The sequence below is a fragment of the Alnus glutinosa genome, chromosome 7, assembly GCF_958979055.1.
Source record: "Alnus glutinosa chromosome 7, dhAlnGlut1.1, whole genome shotgun sequence".
NCBI lineage: Eukaryota > Viridiplantae > Streptophyta > Magnoliopsida > Fagales > Betulaceae > Alnus > Alnus glutinosa.
In genome coordinates, this window is record NC_084892.1 from 14,341,830 (window position 1) to 14,366,817 (window position 24,988).

At 35.8% G+C, this 24,988-nt stretch overlaps 1 protein-coding gene across 2 annotated transcripts; it reads left to right on the forward strand.

The window, feature by feature from the left end:
* The first annotated feature begins 2,600 nt into the window (after positions 1–2,600).
* On the forward strand, positions 2,601–3,243 carry LOC133872280 (heavy metal-associated isoprenylated plant protein 45). 2 transcript variants are annotated; one of them, XM_062309758.1, is made up of 3 exons: positions 2,601–2,663; positions 2,766–2,841; positions 2,915–3,243. In XM_062309758.1, the coding sequence occupies exons 1-3, from the start codon at positions 2,616–2,618 to the stop codon at positions 3,238–3,240; spliced, it is 450 nt and encodes a 149-aa protein (XP_062165742.1). In that variant the 5' UTR covers positions 2,601–2,615; the 3' UTR covers positions 3,241–3,243. The 2 variants fall into 2 exon arrangements, with proteins under 2 accessions (XP_062165742.1, XP_062165743.1); XM_062309759.1 differs by having other exon boundaries at positions 2,918–3,243.
* Positions 3,244–24,988: the final 21,745 nt, after the last annotated feature.

The following is a 24,988-nucleotide window of genomic DNA, read 5'->3' on the forward strand; positions in this document are numbered from 1 at the left end:
GCCTCTTGGTGATTCTCCGAGGGCCTTAATGTCGAAACAATCCCAACACGGTTAGAGGCTTATTGAGGTGAGTTTCGGGTTCACCGGAAGTTCAAGGAAGGAAGAAGGAAGTAAGCAAGAAGTGAAAATGAGAAGTGAAAGTGAGAAGTGTGAATATTTAAAGGGGGTAATTTTAATGCTCCCACACGTGTCTGAGAATTGAAGTGGCGTCATTATCACTCGCCTCGAGAACCAAAAAAATGCCATTATTGCAATTTCCTAAAATCTGAAGCATCCATCAATCAAAACCCTGAAAATCAAATCTCCCATCAATGCGTCCGTTCGAAAATTGAAGCTCGAAATTCAAAAATTGGCGCCATCATTAGCCGTGAAGATTCGGTGATTATTGCGTCGGGGATTCAGCGGCTGACAGGTGCAGATACCAAAGAGACTTTGAAAATTCAAAATAGACACCCTTACCTTCTAAATTCAAATAAGTGAATTGGGGGGTAACTGTTAGGGAAATAATCAGCTCCGAAGATACCTGGGTCCAAAGTCGGATCTTGAGGGCCCAGCCCAAAAGGCCAATCCGGCCAGGTCATTTCGGTCATAAACCACCTCGGAGGTTATCAAGACCTTATATGTCAAAACCCTCTCGAATTATAAAGCCTCGAATGAAAGCCCGTCTTGGAGTTGAAGCATCTTGGATATAAAACTCCACAGGATGCAAAACGTCCTGGTATCCCAAATCTTGGAAACGGACCATTCTAAGAATTTTGGGATGACCTAAGATCCCGAATATCTCGGAATCACCCAAGGAACTTTGAAAGATCCCATATATTCACTCCCACACGTGCAACCAGAATTGCACCACGAACCCATGTCGACACTAACGGTAGAACCCCGAACGACCCGCATATTCGAACCCACGTCGCCACTAACTGTAGATCCCCAGAAATTCAGGATGTGCAGAGTTATTCAGTTATACCCAAAACCTCTATAAATACAGAGGGTTTTCCAGGTATTAAATACATTTTTTATTGTCTCCTAAAAATTACTCTGAACATTCTCTCTCAAATTCTATGCTGACTTAAGCATCGCGGGATTGTCGGCATCCCTGACACAATTCTTATGTTTAGATCCCAAGAGAAGGAGAACTCAGACAAATCGCAGGGTGACACGTCATTGATCGGAAAACTGTATCAACATACTCATTAGTAAATTTTAGTTCATGCTCCAGAATATATTTTTGTTACCAAAGAGAGAGACAACGTTATTTGCTATTCAATTTTTTCATCTTCTTTGTATTACTGAGTCTTCTAATTATATCAAAGGGTTGTTTATTTGACCTTTGTACTTAGAAGTGCGTCATTGACGAAGGTAGACGTACGCTATAGTCGAATCCTAAGAGGTTTTGTGTCAAAAGACCTAGTCGCACCCAGTTGAATACCTTTGGGGGCACAAAATCAACCTTTCAGAACAACAGTCTTGCATGATTCTATAGCATTGTGTAATATTTCCTTATTCTATATTTTAATTGCATTCTATTTATCTATTGTTAAGGTTTTTTTTTTGGATTAATATTATTTAGTGTATATATATATTATTTCGTATATATAGATAACATATATAGTATCGTAGGATTGAACCACAATCCGGATCATTTCCTACTACGATTCAACCAAGTGGTGATAAACATCTACTCAAACTAATTTATTAGAAATAATAGACTCCTACTAATAATAACAAACTAACTAACCTGACTTGTGTAGACTTGATAAACTAACCTGACTTATATGACTTCTAGACTTGAACAACATAGTCTACCCAACATAAAGATAAGATAACATAATTATCTAACTACCCATCTACTAAATGATAAAGATCACGTGGATTGAATGCTTCACCCAAGTGAAGTTGATTAGGCTTCTAACTCTTAAGGGACCGGTGGTTCCTATCATTATCAAATAGTGAAGCTATATACACAATACAAACAAGCATATGCCATATATAGATGGGTGCATGTGAAAGCTACAGATTCCTTGAGCGTGCATGCCAGAAACCACGGCAACTTGTCTTTCCAAAATAACAATCAAAGGTCCCTTTCCTCTTTATATTCCCTTCCAGAAATTTGTCCTCAACTCAACTTGCACGTCCCAGCAACAAAACGCGAATAAAAAATAAACGTTCATTAAGTTGTTGATTTGGCAAAAACTATGTGACTTGGTCATTGTTCCTCGATGAAATAATTAAAAGCATATTACATTACCCAGAAAGCTTATTTATAATGTAAAATCAGGAATTTTTTAGACAAAAAGAAGAAAGAATCAAGTTGAGAGGATTGATTCGAATTGAAACCAATTTGAACATTTTGCTCATAGAATGTTCTCATACTCGTACTGTTGGGCTAGTTTGGTATCATATTTTTTTTTTATATATTTTTGAAATGAAAGGATTGGAACATAAGTATGAATTAATGGTGAGCTTGTGACACAAGCTATACATCTGGCTACGTACACAAGAAAAGGAGTAGCTTATGAAGCAAGTGATGTTAAGGGATAAAATGCTCACTCTGATATATAAAGAAGCATTTTAAGGTTCTCTGCACCAGCAAGCAGCAAGCAGCGTCAAACATCATGTTTGGTTGGCGAGGTAGGGGATCAGAATTATGTAATGCCATGTCTGTAAGTGCTATCTCTCTTACATATATATATATATATATGCCACTGCTGGATTGGTAATTGTCTATACATATATTAATGAGGCCGGTTTCATGTTTGTGACAGATTGTGGAACTTTTGGTGCATATGGATTGTGAAGGATGCGAAAAGAGAATTCGAAGAGCAATCTCCAAAATAGATGGTATATATATATATATATATATGTTATATTTTATTTGGGTTTTATAATCTTCATGGAATTGAAATGGCTGAAGCAGGTGTCGATAGCTTGGAAATAGACATGGACAAGCAAAAGGTGACGGTGACGGGATACATTGAGCAGAGGAAGGTCCTGAAGGTGGTGAGAAGAACAGGAAGGAAGGCAGAGTTTTGGCCGTTCCCATACGACTCCGAATACTATCCGTATGCATCCACGTACTTAGACGAGTCTAACCAATCTTCTTCCTATAATTACTACCGCCATGGCTTTAACGAAAATGTACACGGATACTTCCCCGACCAAGCATACTCAACGGTCTCTGATCAAACTGTCCATCTTTTCAGTGATGATAATGTTAATGCCTATTGCACCATTATGTGATTATATATTTACTTTATATAATTCCAAAATCATATCTAAAATGAATACTCCGATAAACTCTTCCTCAGCTTAAGGTGTGTTTGGGATTGCGATTTCGTAGACAATAAATGCGATTTTAAACTAAATTGCATAACATAAATCGTTTGGGAACTGCGTTTTTAAAAATTGCAATTTGAAAACGCAGGTAAGATAATGCTTTTTTTAAAACGCAAAATTTTAAAAGTTAACTTGGGATTTTAAATGCTAAATTGTGATTTTGCCAAACATTTAACTAAATCGCTTTTTCAAATCGCACATTTTAAAATCGTTATTTTAAATCGCATTTTTTAAAATTGCAAACCCAAACAAACCCTTAGTTTAGCCTTCTTAAGAATACTCATATAGATTCAACTTGCTTATTTTAAATTAAACTCATCAAGTTTGTGACCTTTTAAGTAAAAAATATTACAAATTATCCTAAACTCTAACAAGTTTGTGTTGAAGATGCATTTGATCATAAATAAATTTTTATAATTAATTCAAAGAATAGAAAGTCACTACAAGAATTTTGCTCTTTAGCCACGACCAAAAGTCGTAGCTAATAAGTCATCGCAGTTGCTCAGTAGAGAAAGATTTTTAGTGACGACATCAATGTCGTTGGAGATAGCTTAAAAACCTAAACAAACGTGTCGTTACAAATGATACGTTATCAATAACGACATGCACACTATGTTCTCATTGATAACTTTGTACTTTTTTTTAAAAAAAAAAAAAAAAAAACCAATAGATTTTTATAAAATGAGTAGTTCAAACTGTTGCAGTAAGAACCATGACTCAACACTATTCTTGGCAACATCCATATATCTAACAAGGTAAAATCACATTCATATAAAGAAACCAAAATCAGCAGTAAATATTTACCAAATTAGAAAACTTAAACATATACAAATTAGACATGATCTCTATCTAAATTTTGTGATATAGATCGAAGAGATTGCAATAATGATGTTGCTGAAGAGAAGGTAATAAAACAAAGCATATACAAAGAAAGGTCCACACGAATATTACAAACAAAAACTTTAGAGAAAAGTAGGCACTCATATTTCCATGTGCAGCAGCAACAACAGCCCTTGATATCTGCAAAAAGGTTCTAAAAAAAAAAAAAAAAACACAACAACAACAAAAAACTGTTAGGGTACGTTTGGTACAAGAACTAAACTCGTGGAATGGAAGAACTAATCCTATAGAATAGCTATTGTACAACAAGTCAAGGTGGTAAAGCCAGGACAATGTCGATCGGTATAGACGACGGGAACTCCGCGGAGAGGAATAGAAGCCTGAGAGTTGTGAGGTTGGAGAGGTAGGGAATAGTGCTTGAGAGGTGGTTTCGCTTGAATGCCATTAATTAGAGCTTCTGAATCTGGGTTTGCATAAGCTTGTTGCCTTCCACTCTCGACTTGTTTGTGTGAGAAGAAAAAAAGTCCATCAAAATTGTAATTTAAAATTGTATTATTGGATGTTTTAGTAAATTTTATTACAATTGAAGTTCTATTCCAATGTTACAGCCAAACCAAGGAATAAGAATAGCTATTTCATTCTACCTTCTTCTATTGATAGTAATAACTATTCATTTTCCTAATGCAACATCCATTCTACATACCAAACGCCGCCTTAAGCTAGAGACGCTAGATACAACTTCTTCATGCAAACTAAACTAAAATTTACCATCCCGGTCAACTGTTTTGCCATGTTTCCTTCAATGGAAATCTGCAAACTAACATGTGATTTGAATTTTGACAAGCATCGCTAATGCTCTTAGAATGTGGAACAAATCAATAAATGGCGAATATCAGAGAAAAGTAAAAATAAAACAGCATCATGCATAGTGCAAATTAATGAAAGATACCAAAGGTATTAATCAGTCTTAGGGTAAGTGAAATGAACATGTCTAGCAAATTAATGAAAGATACCAAAGATAAAAATATGTCAATGGATGGCGGTGAAAGCATTCTTCTAGCCTCTGCGCATTGTTGAAGCTTCACACTTTCACCATTAGTAGAAAGTGCAGAGAAAAAAAAAATAAAAATAAAAAACAAATATATTTTCTCAATTAAATAAATCAGTAAATAATAATTTTATTCATTACAAATTGGAATGTGATATAAATGAATATATTGTGATTTAGGGCATAATCCCCAACATCCACACTGTAAGCTTTTAATAGCTATGGTGTTAGCTTTAATTGGATGCTTATAAGTTATCATCCCTTTGTAGTTTAATATTTTGATTGATACTATAATTTTTCTAACTATATTTTTAGGAACACGATGCAATGTGGATGATCTCCAATCTCAAAATAGGTTAGCCCGTGATGTGGTCTTGAGTGTATCAATAATAAAAATAGTCACTCGCAATAGAATGAATCTTTGTAGGATAGGTCTATGTGAGGGTATCTAACCTTAAAGATTGTTGGTTTGGTTGTTAAGTTACTAAAATTAACTCTAATTTAATTTAGAAAGTATTTTTGATTTGTAATTGAAACTAAATAAAAACATAAAAGTAAAAATAAGATAGTCAGGAGAAATATTATAGGAGATTGATCTCACCTCTAACCTCATCATAATGGTAAATTGCATTTAACATGAAAATTTTACGTACATGAATATTATGACTCGTGTGTGTGTCAAGCACTCAACAATGTCGTAAAAAAATTCTTTTATTAAGAAATAAGCATAGTTCATCTTTCTACAAGGTATGAATGTTCTACCTAAACTAAGGTGTAAAACAATTCATTCTTCTTAGGCATGGGCTATCAAATATCCTAATTAGCTTACACATAGTCAAGGGATAAGTATAACTCATCTTTCGGCAAATATAAATTGATTTATCTAAATTAAACTAATTATGGTGTAAAGCAATTTATTCTTCCTAGGCATGGCCTATCAAACTATCTTGATTCCATGTCTACTAAAACCGTTGTTCAACCATCATTCACATAATTATAGAAAATATGAACGTTGAGTTCAATCAAGACAAATAATTTTCTAAGACAAGATAAAAGATTTATCAAAATCGAATATAAGCATTAAAAATAATCTCAAGATTAAAAAACCAATATTCATGTTCATAATATTCCCAAGAGAAAACACAATTATACCATTACAACTTGGAAAAGATTATATCAATACCCCATGGAAGATTTAGCCGCTCATGGAGATGATTGAAATCATCTTTGTCAAAGAGAAATACATCCTAGATCATTGCTGAAAAATCTTCACTTTTCCTCCAAAACCCTAGCCTCTAATCTTATTGGTTATATTATTTAATGTAAACTAATCTCTCCATCCTTTAATTTGGATGAGTCTAGGATATTTATAGAGAGTACAAGTGAAATCCTTCATGGATTTTGATGTGCAAATTTTAATACTCGCAAGCGCACGAATCGTTTGCAATATAGTGTATGTGCAAGTGCGAGATCGTATCCATAGGGAATTGCGTTGCAAAAATTAATTTCTATTTAAACAAATTATATTTTAACCTAGTTCCAAATTTGGTGAATAATAGAAAAATAAAATAAAACAAAAAAAAAAAATGTACTAAGGTTTTAGAATCCACACCCACCAAATCACAGCAACATATTCTCATGTTCGTTAATATACATTCAAAGTTCTCACCGTAAAAATCTTATGAATGTTCTACTATGCTTCAAAAATTAATTAAATCATTTAATGAATCCGTTCTTTGCACAAATCACAAAAGATATCCGGTTTAAACCGAATCATCAAATGTATCTGCAGAACGAAACACAATGAATATCCAATATTTTGATAAATGAAAAATCTAAGCAATCAATTAAATGAGACTATTCTCAAATCATCACATGTATCCGAAAATCACAATAGATATCCAAGAAATCACCTCAAAAATTGAAAAGAAGTAGAACATTGAAAATATTAAATCCAATAAAATCGGATAGCAAAAACTCTCATGAAAATATAGTTGCTCTTCTAAGGTGAGGTTTCATCATCAACCTTAGTTGAAAAATTAGCTACTCATTACTAAAAAGAAAATACTAAATTTCATTAAGAACATAAAAATAAAAACTTACAAAGAATAGAAGCCAAAGAACCCAACTGCTGCTATGTACAATGTTGAGATGTGTCTTCTAAGTGGTGCATAGCATGGGGTATTTATAGCAAAAAATTAGGTTAAACCCAATTTTTACAAAATGGCACATCTACCCTTCTAAACCCTAATAGGAGAAAAGAACGCTAAGGTTTAGGGTCATATTTTCAAAATGGCACATCTACCCCTCAAAAACCCTAATAGGAGAAAAGAACGCTAGGGTTTAGGGCCATATTTTCATAAATGGCACCTCTACCCCTCAAAAACCCTAATAAGAGAAAAGAATGCTAGGGTTTGGAGTGTCTGCAACCGCCAGAAACAAGGAAATTCGCGCTTTTATATTGCGGGGCATTTATGACGTAGCAGACTTTCGAATTAGGAAAATTCTATTTCACAATGATTTGTAGCATTTTGAATTATCTTTCCAACGCCACTGATTTCTCTTTAATCCGATATTTGAGCGGAAAGTTATGATCAAAATACTATAACTGGTGCAGAACCTGAAATTTGATCCAATCCGATTTTGACTTCCAAACTTTGCATTTTTTCACTTAAAAATTACCGTTTTCTCTCTATGATCTGTAAAATACCAAAAACATTAGAAAATAACTAAGCTAAAGGTCCAACTAATGCAAATTAAGGGGTCCAAATATACAATATTTGGCACTCATCAAATACCCCTAAACTTACATTTTGCTAGTCCCTTAGCAAAACAAAATAAAAAAATCAAATCAAATCAAATCAAAGTAATAAACATAAATCCGCTTTTGTGGGAGGGACGATTGCATTTAGCGCATGCAACAAGTCTTTTAAACCCCTAGGACTCCCTAGAGGACGAGTGAAGTCTCGTGAGGGTTTGCCAGAAATGATACCCACAAACATTGAAACACTATGTTGTCAACAAGAAAGAATTTTCACACAAACCATGGTTCATATGTCATTAGCATGCTTAAAAAGACAAACACCAACATCAACATCAACAGGGGATCTAACATCGAATCACTCATAAATGGACAAATAAGACATCACCTGTTCTCAAAAGTGTAGAGTGAAATTAACATACAATCATGAGGTTTCATTTAAATCTTAAGATAAGTACCTCAAAAATCATTGGAATTCCTATCAAATGAAACAACCAAGGCACGATATGTAAATTATTTTATTTTATTTATAGTTTTTTTTTTTTTTTTTTGTGTAGGCTGTGCAATGCTCGACTCCCTTAAGCTTTCTAATTGACCCATGTAACGAGTGTTGGGCCAGTGACTCCCAAACCAGATGGTCTTAGGGCACTAGATGTAAAAACATCTCTAAGGGCTTAATTACTCAAGTCAAAAAGGCTACGAAGCCAAACTAGCCATACAATCAACCAAATTGAAATTCTCACCTTTTGACACGAACACTCACTGCTTAATGAGGCAAGAGGCCCGGTTACTCAGTGAAAAACTAAAAGTGATCTTTCTTTTTTTTTTAAAAAAAAAAAAATGTAAATATATCTTGCAGGCCAAGGTTATTTATCAATAGGTCATCCAACAATTCTCAAAATACACAATGATTAAGCACAAATTCATACCCCACAAATTGCATGCTAATGTGCTCGTGATAATTCATCTCAAACAAGTGAAGTCTTACTAGCCCAAAAATAAGTCAAAAGACATAGATTCCTAATGACATGATGAAATGTTCAACACTTTAAGCAAGCCAATGAAATGCAAACCACAGCTACGGTTTAACTCAAACTTGACAACAAATTTTTTTTTTTTTTTTTTTTAATTTTTTTCAAAATTTTGAGAACAAAAAGACAACTAAAAATAAACAAACAAACATAAAAAAAAAATAAATAAATAAATAAACAAACAAACAGACAGAGTGTTTTTTTCCATACCCCCAAACTTGAATTACACATTGTCCTCAATGTGTGGTATAGAAATACGTTACCAGAAGGGAATGAAAATCCGAGATATGAAAAAGGCCAGGGAGTCCCCCAAACTTAAACACCAAACACCTGTTAACAAAACTAACAGCAACATTTTCTCATAGAAACAAACATAAAAAAGTTAATTGCTGTCCCAAACAAAAATAAAATATCAAGAAATCAACTGAAACAAATCAAATGTACAAAAAATAAAAGGGAAAAGAAAATTTACGCCTTCCCCGATCACGTGGATGTCCAACCAATCCCTTCCACCCTTTCTTCTTTAGAATTTGATACCCCTCTGAAAGAATGTGTCGCCGTCTTAGGTGGCTAACTTGTGTGCTTCGAAGGATCTTCGTAGGACGATGGTTCCTAGATTTTTGTTCTTGTGTGCATCGATCCTTGAGGCTTTTAGCAGAAGATGGCATTTGGAGACATTGAAGAACTGAAACTTTGTGCTCATGAAATGTCTCAAGAGTGATTGTGATGAAGGAATGAGCTTCAGTACTCATTTCCTTGTTAGTGGACATATTTGGATTTGGCAGGGGCTCTGTGTGCTCAAGGTGCTCAATATATTCCAAGTGCTCTCCTTTCACTTCATTCTCAGCCACTAATGAAGATGTGTTGGGGAATGATATCTCAGTGGTTTCCCCATTCTCAAGTTGTATCTCGGGAGTAGAATCCAATAAAGCCTCATCTTGCTTAGGTACAAAGTCAAGGTCAAATTCGAATTGAGCACAACTCTCTTCAAAAGGATCTTCCAGACTTGGCTCATTAACAATCTTTTCAAAAACTACCTCACTCCCAAGTGCGGTGGTGGCTTGGACATGCTCATAATGAAGATAGTTAGAATCATCCTCTTCAATCATGTAGTGCCCTTCAGCCATCAGCTGCTTGAAACTCTTCTTCCTCCAGTCTGTTAAACTTAGCAACCAGATGATTAAGTTGTCCTTCCAACCTTTGAATTGCTGAAGTATTGGCCATAGTGTCATCTTTGATCTCTCGAATGGCTGAGCTATCAACCATGGTGACATTCTTAAGCTCTTGCATGGTTTGGCTAGTGTTCTCCATAAATTCCTTCAGCGTATCCTCCAATGACGACTCTGGTTGTAAAACTTGAATGGTGGATTGGCCAGTTATCTCCATAAATTTCTTCAGTGAATCTTCTAATGATTTTTGAGGAAGGGGATCATATGATGAATTATTGAGGACTTGGTTTTCGAACTACAGATATTCAGGATGATGCAGTTCCTAAAATTGGGGAGCACAATTTCCCATGCCTTGAGCTTGCCACGAGAAATCAGAATGGTTGCTCCAGTCAGGGTTGTAAAAATTGGAATTTGAATTGAACCCCGGGCTAGAGAAATTTGTGTTCATTTGCTCATATGAAAAATTATGGAATTGTCCCCAAGATGGACAATTACTGGCACAATGATGAGGATTAGAGCAACGTGAACATGGTCCATATGAGTGATAATTCATGTTTTAGAATCACTTCCTACCAAAAATATGAACCCTTTTTTTTTTTTTGCTAAAAGAAAATGCAAGTGGGGTAGACAGAATTCTCCAGGAGCCTAGGTTTGTTCCCATGAAAGTGAGGGGGGTCACACCGGACACACTTAAATCCCAAGACTTTCCTAGCCAGAACTTGCCTAGACACTTGGATAGCGCCGTAGGACCACACTAGCAATATTTTTTTTAAAAAAAAAAAAAAAGAAAAAAAAAAGAAAATGCTAGTGAGGTAGACAGAATTCTCCAAGAGCCCAGGTTCGTTCCCAGGAAAGTGAGGGTGGTCACACCGGACACACTTAAATCCCAAGACTTTCCTAGCCAGAACTTGCCTAGACACTTGGATAGGGCCGTAAGACCACACTAGCAAAATTTATTTATTTTCATTTTGAAGATTAAAAGAAAAATAGCACAAACAAAATAAATACAAAAAAATGAAGACTAACACAAATGCATACAACAAACAAAGACACCAGAAAGGTAAGAATTAAAACTTACAAGTTTGGACCAAAAATAATTTTTTGGCAAAAAATTTCTGCTACTGAACTTTTCCAGGTAACGCCTCTAGTGTCGATCGATTGACTTCGCAAAATTCCGCACAACCTGAAATAACAATAGAACAGAAACCCTTGCTTTTTTTTTTTTTTTGGGGGGGGGGGGGGGGGGGGGGGGGGGTTAGACAATAAAGCAAAAACAAATAAAAAGAAAAAGAAACAAAAATTGGAAGAAGAAAAATAAAACAAAAATCTACCTAAACTAGTAGAAAAATAAAATCAATTCAAACAAAAATCAATTTCCACAAACAAACAATTCCCCGGCAACGGTGCCAAAAACTTGATGTGCAAATTTTAATACTCGCAAGCGCACGAATCGTTTGCAATATAGTGTATGTGCAAGTGCGAGATCGTATCCACAGGGAATTGCGTTGCAAAAATTAATTTCTATTTAAACTAATTATATTTTAACCTAGTTCCAAATTTGGTGAATAATAGAAAAATAAAATAAAACAAAAAAAAATGTACTAAGGTTTTAGAATCCACACCCACCAAATCACAGCAACATATTCTCATGTTCGTTAATACACATCCGAAGTTCTCACCGTAAAAATCTTATGAATGTTCTACTATGCTTCAAAAATTAATTAAATCATTCAATGAATCCGTTCTTTGCACAAATCACAAAAGATATCCGGTTTAAACCGAATCATCAAATGTATCCGCAGAACGAAACACAATGAATATCCAATATTTTGATAAATGAAAAATCCAAGCAATCAATTAAATGAGACTATTCTCAAATCATCACATGTATCCGGAAATCACAATCACAATAGATATCCGGTTTAAACCGAATCATCAAATGTATCCGCAGAACGAAACACAATGAATATCCAATATTTTGATAAATGAAAAATCCAAGCAATCAATTAAATGAGACTATTCTCAAATCATCACATGTATCCGGAAATCACAATCACAATAGATATCCAAGAAATCATCTCAAAAATTGAAAAGAAGTAGAACATTGAAAATATTAAATCCAATAAAATCGGATAGCAAAAACTCTCATGAAAATATAGTTGCTCTTCTAAGGTGAGGTTTCATCATCAACCTTAGTTGAAAAATTAGCTACTCATTACTAAAAAGAAAATACTAAATTTCATTAAGAATATAAAAATAAAAACTTACAAAGAATAGAAGCAAAAGAACCCAACTACTGCTATGTACAATGTTGAGATGTGTCTTCTAAGTGGTGCATAGCATGGGGTATTTATAGCAGAAAATTAGGTTAAACCCAATTTTTACAAAATGGCACATCTACCCTTCTAAACCCTAATAGGAGAAAAGAACGCTAGGGTTTAGGGCCATATTTTCAAAATGACACCTCTACCCCTCAAAAACCCTAATAGGAGAAAAGAACGCTAGGGTTTAGGGCCATATTTTCAAAAATGGCACCTCTACCCCTCAAAAACCCTAATAAGAGAAAAGAATGCTAGGGTTTGGAGTGTCTGCAACCGCCAGAAACAAGGAAATTCGCGCTCTTATATTGCGGGGCATTTATGACGTAGCAGACTTTCGAATTAGGAAAATTCTATTTCAAAATGATTTGTAGCATTTTGAATTATCTTTCCAACGCCACTGATTTCTCTTTAATCCGATGTTTGAGCTGAAAGTTATGATCAAAATACTATAATTGGTGCAGAACCTGAAATTTGATCCAATCCGATTTTGACTTCCAAACTTTGCCTTTTTTCACTTAAAAATTACCGTTTTCTCTCTATGATCTGTAAAATACCAAAAACATTAGAAAATAACTAAGCTAAAGGTCCAACTAATGTAAATTAAGGGGTCCAAATATACAATATTTGGCACTCATCAGATTTGTACATACAAGAACATATAATTCAACTAGAAATCATAAAACAACTGCTAAGTGAATTTGGTGTCTTGCTATCAACTTTGCCGCACGACTGTGCTCAATCGCCGGCATTACTGTGCTCGAGCCCATGTTGAGCTCGAGCCTAGTTCTTCCTGCGCTAATGCCCAATGTGATGGTGTCCTGTGCGCACATGTCTTTCGGCTACGCTCGAGCTTCTGATGCGCACTTGAACCTCATGGCCTAATGCTCTCGAGGCCTAGCTGATGTGCGCTTTAGTAGAATGGTTCTGCGCTCGAGCCTAGTGTGATGTGCTCGAGTGTGTTGCCTTGGTGAATGCTGGATTTGGGTTTTGCTGAATTTTGCCTTTAAGTCCGGAATATTACTTGTGTTTTTCCCTTGGTTCCTGAGAGTGTTGTTAACATAAAAACAATGCAAAACATCATATCACAATAAAACTAAGAGCCTAATATAAGCGAGCTAAGCGGCTTGAATATGCAATATTCAATGTTCATCACCTCGCAATCAGTTTCCATTGGTCAATAGGCAGTTATATCTTCCATTTGTAGAGGTTTCATATTGAATAAGTGCATTTGGAAAAGTGCATTTGCAGAGGTTGTATGTGACATTTAACTACATGCTTGTGTCTCAAAACTTCATTGAAGCAATGCTCTAATTGCACCTGAGCATCCCTTTATTTGATATGATGCTTGAACTCCATGACTATAGGCTAGGTTTGCATTCTTCGAGGCTTGATTCCACTTTGGGGGGGTGGGGGTAATTACTCTTGTTTTCATTGGTTCACATATAATTATTGTTGCCACTTGTAGATGTTTTTCATCGTACAAATCCATCTGGAGAGATTGTGCGTTATATCATACATCATGTTTGTGAGAGTTCTCAAGACATCATTGAAACAATATTCTAATTACAAAAAAACATTGCTTCATATGATATGAAGATAAATTCCCTAACTAAAGGCTAGAATCACATTCGCTAAAGTAGTGTATATTTCACTAACCTGATTAGTTGTTTGGAAGTGACTAAATCCAGAGGATTTCTTAACTTTGACTTGTTTTGTTGCTTCATAAATTAAATATTGAGTCCAACAGAAGTCAGTCATGTTGAAAGTATTTACTAACCATGTATAATTCAATAACATGATCTAGACATACAAATCCATTTTATTACATATATAAAATGTGTTAGATTTTTAGTGTTGAAAAATTTAGTATCAAAACATGATTGATTGTAATTTTTAGTCTAAGGGTTAAGTCAGTGAAAAAATTGATCCAAGACATGATGATTCAAGTTTTTGTATGTTGTGAACATTGACCTAGTCAAGTTAAAATGACCATAACTTTTGATTCATAATTTGATTGAAGCCAAATTAGTGGCATTAGAAAGCTGACTCAAAATGATACAACTTTGTAGTTCATGAAATGTTTCCGAATTTAACGTTTACTAGGTAAAAATGGGGTGTGATGAGAAGACTGGAAATTTGGACAGAACAACTCGTCTACAAACTCGCTTGCAATGTGTACGAATGAGCCCTTCACATAATAGCTTGACTGTAATCTCTACGAACGAGCTTGCAGACGAGTTTTTGGCTGAATGCCTCATCTGCAACCTCGTACAACGAGCACCAAAAATCTACAATTTTTGGGTAATCTACTTTATGATTTTTGGGCTACTTTCTCAAGTCTATTTAAGGGCTTTTAGATCACAATGTTCTATGGAATTGAATGTAATATTTCAAGAGGAAAAAAAAAGTACCTTTTTCTTCATTTTCTAAGAGATAGAGTTTAGATTTTTACGCTTTCAAGTGCACCTCTCTTAGAGTCTTTGTTATAAACCACAAACTTTCATCAATAATAACTAAAGCCTATTGCAGTTCCTATAAATGAGATTAAGTTCAAGAATTATCTAGAGGTTTTGACAGAACTACTACGATAGAAGGCAAATGGGTCGCTTGTCTAGTACAAGGGTGTGTCAATTGCAAAGGTTTGGTAAGTATGAACATTTTGTAATTTCTCATTCTTCTATAGAGGATTGATTTCCTGGATTTGGCTGTTCCGGAGTAGTTTTACTTTTGAATAGTTCTTCAAAAGGTTTCCACTTCGTCACCAATTTACTTGTGTTGATTGATTTATTGCTTTCATAACATTTAGTGATTGTTTGTGTGGTTGTTAAATTTTTGGGGTAATTACCTTTTCCCCCCCATGAACTACCAAAAAATGCGCTATGCCCCCATGAACTACCAACTTGACAAAAATAGAGCATTCAACTACCACTGTTACATACTTTGCCCCCTTCCGTTAATCTTCTTGGTTAAAATAGACGGTCAAAGGATCACGTGACCCTCACGTGCCGTCTCAGCCCTTTTTATCTCTGTTTTTCCCTCACCTGTAGTGGTTAACGATTATGAATTAAAAAATAAAAATAAGTAAATAATTCAAAATAATTCAAAAAAAAGGAATCAAAAGACAAGCTCCTTTCATTTTCGAAGCTTGTCTTCCATTTCTCTTCCAAACTTCAAATAGCCCGAGAGAGAAGGAGGAGCCGACTTCACGAAAGAAGAAGGAAAATGTCTTGTTCAATGAATAGCGAAGCAACCTCTGTGGAGTCCATGTGTCGTTGTGGACTTCCAGCACCTTTGAAGACTTCCTTCACTGAGGAAAATTTCGGCCGTTTGTTCTACGGTTGTGTTAACTTTGAGGTGAGAATTATTTTTTATAGATCTGTAAATTTCCTCTGTGATTTGAGGATGTGATGGGTTCTTCACTTCTATTTGTAGACAATGGGTAATTTTTTAAGGGTTTGAAAGTTTAGATCTTAGTTCTGGATTCTTGTTGTTGGATTATTATTTTTTTTTTTTGGACAATGGGTAACTGAAGTTGAGCTATTTTTTAAGCTTCTGAAGTTGAGCTTTTTTTTAGAGTAATATAGTTATATATTTCGATTATCCAAGCAAAATTTTCCATGTAATCTTTGTAATGAGCTTTTTTTTTTTAGAGTAATATATCTCATGTCCTCAACTTTGGTGGTAGTCAGTTAGATGATGGCAATTTCAAATTAGAGCATGATTTCTTCGTAATCTTCCTTTTACATTGTATACGAATAAGAAATATGCCTTTTTTTTTTTTTGTCATATCTTAATTATAAACTAATTAATCTGGGTCACATCTCACCTAACATATTAAATACCTCAATTATTACATATAACATCCTCCAAGCTCGGGACTCATAATAAGATATCATATATTTTCATCTGATATGCTTTTTTTTTTTCTTTTTTCTTTTAATAATTACTCCTTGTTAGCTAGTATGCAGTCCTTTGGTGCAATGTTGATGGATTTCTTTACTTTAGAATGAATGCTTTTGTTGAATTTTTTCAAAACTAATAAACTAATCCTCGTTTATTTATATGGCCTGTAATTTGAATAGGCCGGTCGCTCTTGTGGATTCTTCCAATGGAAAGATACTGACATGTGTGACCATGCTAAATGAGTGATGGGTCGTTTGCAACATAGGGACGCGATGCTAAACAAAGAGGTTATAGAGTTGAAGGCCAAGCTAGAGATTTAAGCAATTCGATATGACATGCAAGTGAAAGTTTCAAAGACAACTAGTCATCTTTTGGCATTTTCTTGGATTTTTTTTGTTGTCTTCGTAGCTGTATTTTAGGGCAACTATCATGGTGCAAGACATTTGTCCTACAAACGACTACCATGAAACAAAATGGCTTGTGTTATTAAAAATGTAACTTTCTAGTGATATGCGTAATTTTGGAACTTTGTACTGACTAGTGTATTTGTAAACTTTGTAATCACTAATGTATTTGTAAACTTTGTAATGACTAATGGCCTTTTTGCTCTATGAAATGGGATGTTCATTTTGTTGCATGTTATCATATTATTGGTAGCTATCTGAATTGAATTCGGTTGGAAGCATACTGTTGAATGCTCTATATGGTAGTGTATTTGTTGTTAATGCATCAAAAAGTTTCATTACCAAATCGTATTTTTGAAATGGTAGTTCAATGACTTATTTTGGTGAGGATTGTCAGTTCATGGTGGCATTGTGACAATCCAAGGTAGTTCATGGTGGCATTGTGACAATTACAGGTAGTTCATGGGAGAATATATAAATAATTAGTCAAAGTGTATAGCATGCAAATTTTGTATTAGCATCAACATACGGCCCATCATATCAAACTAGCACTATTGTGTTAGAACCTGTAATTCTCAATTAACCTGTAATTCTCAATTATCAACAACAGCTACTCAAAATCAACATAATCAAATTTGTCCAACTACAACTACAAATTGTTCCTACATAAATGTGCCATAATAAAATTTTGTCCAAGTACAGTTCCTGCATATTACCAACAACTTGTACAAAAAACAAATAGCCAACAGTAACAGAATTTTTTCTTTCCATACTTCCAACAACCAACAATACAAAAACCAGAAATTGTCCTTTTTCCAACAAACTGATACATCAAGCTAAGACAGTCTCCAAAAACCCATCAAGGCTGCCATATTGGTCTTTTTCCCTTGTTTTTTGCTTCTACTCGTTGCATACCCTTCTCCACTGTTGGTACCACCACCCTTGTTACATTTCTTGCTGGTTCCCGAATGAAAACTCTGTTTGCCCTAGCCGGTTGTCGATTGAACACTACTGGTGCAGTTGCTGGTTGACCAGCATCACTTGTGAGGTCAATAGTTGGTATCTCTTTGTTGGGATCGGACTCCTTAAATGTTGCTAACAATCTACCAGACCTTCTAAGAGGTCTTGCAGCAACAGATTTAAGGCCCAATGTCTTCTGTCCAACGTGGGCAATTGTGGGCTTCCGAGCCTGTGCAACACATGATGAGTTAGAAACTAAAAATCTGTTTACCTATAGGGGTGTAAATCTGTATTGACTTACAGCTGTTTGGTTTCCTTTAGGTGATGCCCGAGTATGCACTGAAGGAGCTGGAGCAGGCTGCACTGAGGGAGGTGGAGCAGGTTGCACTGAGGGAGCTGGAGTTGTCTTACTCCTTTTGGTAGAAGTAGGCTGCATATGCAACATAAAACAATTAGAAATAACTCATATTTGTAATAACTGCACTCAACTTAATGATACCTACACCAACAGTAGTATATGCATGTCTCCTTTTGGGCCTTGAAACAGGTAGTGCATATGCGGATGACTGTGTAGGCTGTGAAGCATCAGGAACTGGCTGAGAAGGCATCTGAACACAATAATTAAAGTTAGTAAAATCATTAACTCTGTTGGCAATGACATTTTATTATAAGCATATATAAAACCGAAAACAGACTTACATCATCCAAGCTCAACTCCGTTGCAGTACTTGTGGGTGCACTTACTCATGAGCTACTAGGATTGGACACTCTCTTCCTCCTAGTGCAAGTCCTGGCGTTATGGCCAACTGCCCTGCACTTCGAGCATGGTTACACCACCTTTCCTCATGCAATATGGATTTTTTAGCTCGTCCAGACCCCTTCTCCTAATCTTTTTTGGCCTTTCTGGGGTAGGTCTAATAATAGGTGGATCCACTTCGTTTTGGCCGGTTCTTACCCATTGGTCCTCGCTTGGCACTGGGTATATCATTGGGTTGTATGCCTTCTTATAACTTTCAACACTGTAATACTGATGTAGGTACTGCTCAAGCTTGGAGGAGTTATGTAAGATGGCTGAGATGGCATGTGGACATGGAATGCCAATCATGTCCCATTGCATGCACCCACAAGTACGATGCGCTAGGTCGACGACAAATGTGCCATAACTGCACTCGACTTCATATAGTCCATCCCTAGCATAATGTGCAGTGCACTCTTTAGCCTCCTTTCCACATTGTTCCAACTTCGCCACTATCTTCGGGCACCATTCCCCAACATACTCCCTAATTCCCTACCTTTTCTTCTGGTACCGCCTCATCAACTTCTTCCTGATCATCTCTAGCATGGTAAGGATTGGCTTGTCCCGTGCTTTGATAATGTACGAATTGAAGCACTCACATAGGTTGTTCATTACCAAATCGCACTTCGGGCCTATGTCGAAATAAGCCCTAGCCCAGGTATGTGGGTCAATCTTCTCCAAGTAAGCATGTGCAGCTGGACTCAACCTCTTCATCGCTGCCATTTCCCTGTCAAATCCTTGAATATTATAGGCTGAAGCTGCCTTCCACATCTTGTCCTTCAAAACCAATCATGTATGCTCATCACCCCTAAAGTTCGCATATAAATGTCTTAGACATATGCGATGTGGGGTGGTTGGTAGCACACCTTCGAAACTAGGAATCAAACCCTAGGCACAAAACAACATAATACAAATAAATAATAAATAATAATTAAAAAACAATGAAAAATTATGAAGAAACAACAATAATTTAATATTGAAACTAAGCAAAGTAACATACCTTTTGCCTGTCAGAGATGAATGTCCACCCATTACTTCCATTTGGACCAAAGTCAGCCACCAATGTCTCTAGAAACCAACTCCAACTGTCCTTGTTTTCAGCTTCAACCACAGCCATGGCAATGGGATAAATGTTGTCATTGGGATCTCTCCCAACAGCAGCCAACAGTTGCCCCCCATAGCGTCCCTTGAGAAAGCATCCATCCACACCTATCATAGGCCTACAAGCCTGCCCGAAACTGTCTTTGCATGCTGCCAAAGACATATACAACCATAGAAAAGTAGGTGGCGCATCTAAAGTAGGCCGTTCAACTTTCATCAACATTGTGCTCCCTCTATTTGTTTGCCTAACTGTTGCACAATAATCCCATAGCCGCTTGTATTGCTCTTTGTGCTTACCTTCTATAAATTCTTTGGCTTTCACCTTAGCCCTGTACAGTTGTCTAAAATTGACATCCACATTCTATTTCCTTTTTACATTGTCATATAGAGTTGCAAGTGGATAGTTTGGCTGTATCTTGAATTTGTGGAACATCCTGTTCGCAATCCACCTAGAAGTTAAAATTGAGGACTTGTAACATCTTGTACACCGGTGGTCAAGGTTCAGTGACTTAAGTATAAAAGTCATCTCACCCGGTACCAATGAACCATAAACTCTCCAAGGACAACCCTTGGCATTATTCCTGCAGACTCCAATGACCCCCTCCCCATCATTTTTTGTGAACTCAACATCCTTTCCCCTGAACAAATTGTATTCCCTCACAGCTTTCCTAAACTGAGCTGCTGAATCAAATGACATGCCCACATCCAAATGCGGCTCTTCCATGTCCATATCTTCGAATTGAGAAACCCTAGTAACACACCGAACCCCACTAGTCGCCTCAAACTCCTCATCACTTTTAGGAGGACTTACCAAAACATCACTTCTGGCCAAATTAAAGGATACCTCATCCTCTTCCTCGTCATCCAACCATCTAGACAGATCGCCTAACCCACCAACATGAGTGGTATCTTGTTGGACTGCCTCTTCATGGCCACTGTTGTGCAAATTATAATACTCGCAAGTACACGAATCGTTTGCAATATAGCGTTTTGCAAGTGCGAGGTCGATCCCACAGGGAATTGAGTTGCGAAAATTAATCTCTATTCAAACTAATCATATTTTAACCTAGTTCCAAATTTAGGGGTTTTTGATAAAATAAAACATAAACAAAATAAATGAAAATAAAGGGGTCTAGGGTTTTGGAATCCACACTCACCAAATTACAACAACTTAATCTCATGCTCATCACACATATTTTGAGGTTTTCAATTGCAAATCTTGGGTATGTTCTACTTTTGCTTCAAAAATAGTTTAAATCATTCAATGAATCCATTCTTCCACAAATCATAAAAGATATCTAGTTTCAACTAAATCATCAAATGTATCCATAGAATGAAACACAATGAATATCCAATATACATGAAAACCCAAGCCATCAATTTAATGAAACCATATCAAATCATCACTTGTATCCGGAAATCACAAGAGATATCCAAAAATAATCTCAAAAACCGAAATAGAACAATGAGAAATCAAGCCCATAAACTCAAATAGCATAAACGAGCATGAAACTCAGTTTCTATTCACTGGTGAGGTTTCATCCTCAACCTTAGATGAAAGTATTAGCTAGACATGAACAAAGAAAGCATAAATAAACTACAAGAATGCATTAAAAACGAATAAACTTACAAAAGATTGAAGTTCTATGTCAAAATCGACCCAAAAACCCTAAGATACAGTGAAATCGGCCCCTAGGGCACTCCTAAGCGGCCTCCTCCGCGGCTCTTCTTCTAAAAATTAGAAAAGAATGGTATTTCTAGAGTTAGCTAGGGTTTCTGAAATTCCAGCTCCGCATAAATTCGATCGATCGATCGACATCGAAAAAATTTCAATCAATCGAACTTGAGATTCGATCGATCGACTTCACAGCAATTCCAAATCTCCAGCTTTTATGCATTTTCACTTGAAAATAACCATTTTTCTCTTTATGTCCTGCAAAAACGTAAATTCACCAAAACTAAACAAAACATCAGAAAGTAATAAAGTTAAAGGTTTAACTAACGTAAATTAAGGGGTCCAAATATACACTTTTTGGCACTCATCAGCCACCTTCATCACCACATTCCTCACCATCACCACCCTCATCCTCACCAGAATCACCACCCTCCTCATCAAAATAAGAATCACTATCTTCTGATTCATCAAGCATGTCCTATGCATCGCTCTCATCATCACTCATCAATGCCCTCCGGTATGGGTCATTTACAACCTTCATCCTCATTTCCTCAACTCCACCATCCTCACCCTCTTCAACCTCACTCACATTTGGGACTAATTCATCAGCAGAATTTGAAAAGGCAATAGTGTACAGCACAACAAGTTTATGGCCTAAAAATACATCAGCCATTTTGACGACATCCTCATTTGAGGTTAACAGAACTAACCCGTCTTCTAATTCTTTACCGGCTCCATCATAGTAAACAAGGTTACCTGGATGGTATCCAAATTTTGTAACTACTCTTTCGATCTCAAAAAATGACAGACAATCCAGGTCATAAGGTTCTTCATACAACCATATATTCCCACCAACATACGTGCACCTATGTCGCCGATCAAACCAGCCCCCATAATGAACCCTAAAAATCACATCATTGCTTGCCATTGTATATGCCGGTTGCTTGACACTACACATATAAGATATAAACTAATATGAGTATTTACGCATGAGTAATTGTGTATGAGTTGCTTGAATTCATTTTTGTGTTAGCTTAAGTTTTTAAGATTTTGATTTTTTGTTGTTAGGGCAAATTTTTACTACATGTGCTTACCTATCAACTTCATATATATGAAAATATCATTATGTTATCAAACCCTAGATTAGAGGTATTTTTATTAACTCTAGGTCTAGTATACATATATTTCTGGAAAAGTAAAAAGTCAGTCAAAGTGAATATTAATTGTTAATGCTTATAGAGGCAGTACTTTAGATACAAAGTATAATTTCAAGTTGTAAGATTCTACGTACCTAATGGTGATTATTTAATGGATTAATTGTTAAATCTGTTCTAAACAATTAAATAAACTCTTCAGGTTGAACGAAATGTAATCTACACATTTGAGACAATTGTTTTTATACATAAACCGAAACATATTTTTTAGTTGTGGACCATCATATTCCGGCCGTTTTTCCCCATTACGAAAGCATTCGGGACCACCTAAGAGGATAAATGTAAACAAACAAAGTTGTGGACCACCGAAACATATTTTTTAGTTGTGGACCATCCTATTCCCAATGTTTTCCCCCATTACAAAGACATTCGGGACCACCGACAAAGGGAAAACACGACAACCTTGCAGGACCACTACAGGAAAAATAAAATAAAAAAAGCAACAAAAAAATTAAACAATCAACAAAACCATCGACTTTATCGCACAAAACAACAACAACCACACAGAATGTTGGAGTGAAATTTTGCTTTCACTCCGACTTCGACAACAACAACACACTTTCTTATTTTAATGAAAAAGTGAAAGTCGGCCGATACCTGAAACAAGTGTGACCTTTAAGTGCGAATCTGAGTTTGTTCCAATTTTTTCGTGTGAATCTAGCGTCCGTCAGGTTCGAAGTGCGAGTCTTTGGTTCTAGAAAATTTCTAGGGTTTCTAAGTGTAGAAGACGGGTTGTGCGGCGCTTAATGAGTTAGGTCACTAACTTCAGTCTTTGTCTTAGTTCTTCACCGGGCATTTCAGGTTTTTTGAATGATAAAGTAAGGGCATATTCGTAATTCAACACCCCATCATTTTCAATTTCGGGCGGTATATTTAGGGAGGGTAATTTCTTCTTTTACAAAACTAAACAGAGGGCAAATGGGAGATAAAAAGGGCTTAGACGGCATGTGAGGGTCACGTGACCCTTTGACCGTCTATTTTAACTAGGAAGACTGACTGAAGGGGGCAAAGTACTTTACAGTGGTAGTTGAATGCTCTATTTTAGTCAAGTTGGTAGTTCATGAGGGCATAGCGCATTTGTTGGTAGTTCATGAGGAAAAAAGGTAATTACCTCTAAATTTTTAAATTTCACATTATTTTGTAAACACCTAATCCACCCTACTTCTAAATGTTGTTTGGATTCTTGGGCTATTATTTTCAATCGATATGAGAGCCATGTCGTGAAAAATATGGACTTGGTTTTATGGATAATTGTTCTTCCATGACTTCTACTTCTATTGTGAAAAATGTTTGTGAAAATAAAGTGTTGTTTGTATTGGGAATTGGTTTGCAAAAACTTGTTTGTGCAATGGAAAATAAAATTCTCAAGCCAAGATCGAACTTTATAAAGAACAAGTGAAGAACAATTCTATTTTAAAATTAAACTGCAAAGTAGAAACACTTACGTGAATATCACGACTACTCCTTGGCTTTTGGGGCATAACTTTTCTTCTTGCTTCTCAAGAAAAACGTGCAATTTTAGGGATAATGAGACTTTCAGGTCTTCTCACCTTGCTATTCAAACTTAAACTTATTTTTCGATAATTAACTCATGAATATTAGTTCTTAGCAACTAGAGAGCTATGTAGATCAGACTACAGTTATTCTTTCTAGAGTTACAAGCATATCTATATATAAGCTCAGAATACAAAGAGGGTGGGAGATGTAAGCAATGTGGGACAAGTATGTAGTAGTGGAAGTTCTAGTAGAACTAGAACTCCACTAGGGGTGGACAGCTAGGGCTTGGAAAACCCTAGCCTTCCACCTCATGGAGTTAACGCATGGAGAAGGAAAAAATTCCCTGGCCCATGCCAGTCCCCTTGGACTTAGGTTTTACGTAAAGCCCAATCTACCCTATTTGCATATCATGCATAGTTTCTCTTTAACACATGTTTTAATTAAGTAAAACAAGCAACCCAATAAATAAAAAGCCTGACTTGGTTAAATTACATTAGCTTGGTGAGGAACCCAAAAAAAAAAAGAAAAAAAAAAGAAAAAAAAGAAAAAAAAAAAAAAAAAACTACCTGAATAGGCATGTGACCCAGTTAACTCTGTAACTATCACTTGGCTCCCAACTAATTACATTTAATTCCACTAAACAGATGCAATTGAACTCTAATATTTATTTTTGATCTAATCAATTAATCCCTTAAACTTTCCTAATATTGAATTTTGATTCCGCAATGAAAGCTTCTATCACAAAATTAAAGCCAAGATATTGCAATTTAATTCTCTACCTCTTAGCATATAAATTTGAAGCTACTGTAGCAATTTTACTCGAGGGCATTTCTGCAAGTTTCCAATGCAAGAGTTAATTTGTCGATTGGAATTTTCTAGAGGGAGATAATGGCAAAATATTAGAGGATGTTGCGAATTGCTACCATTTGAAA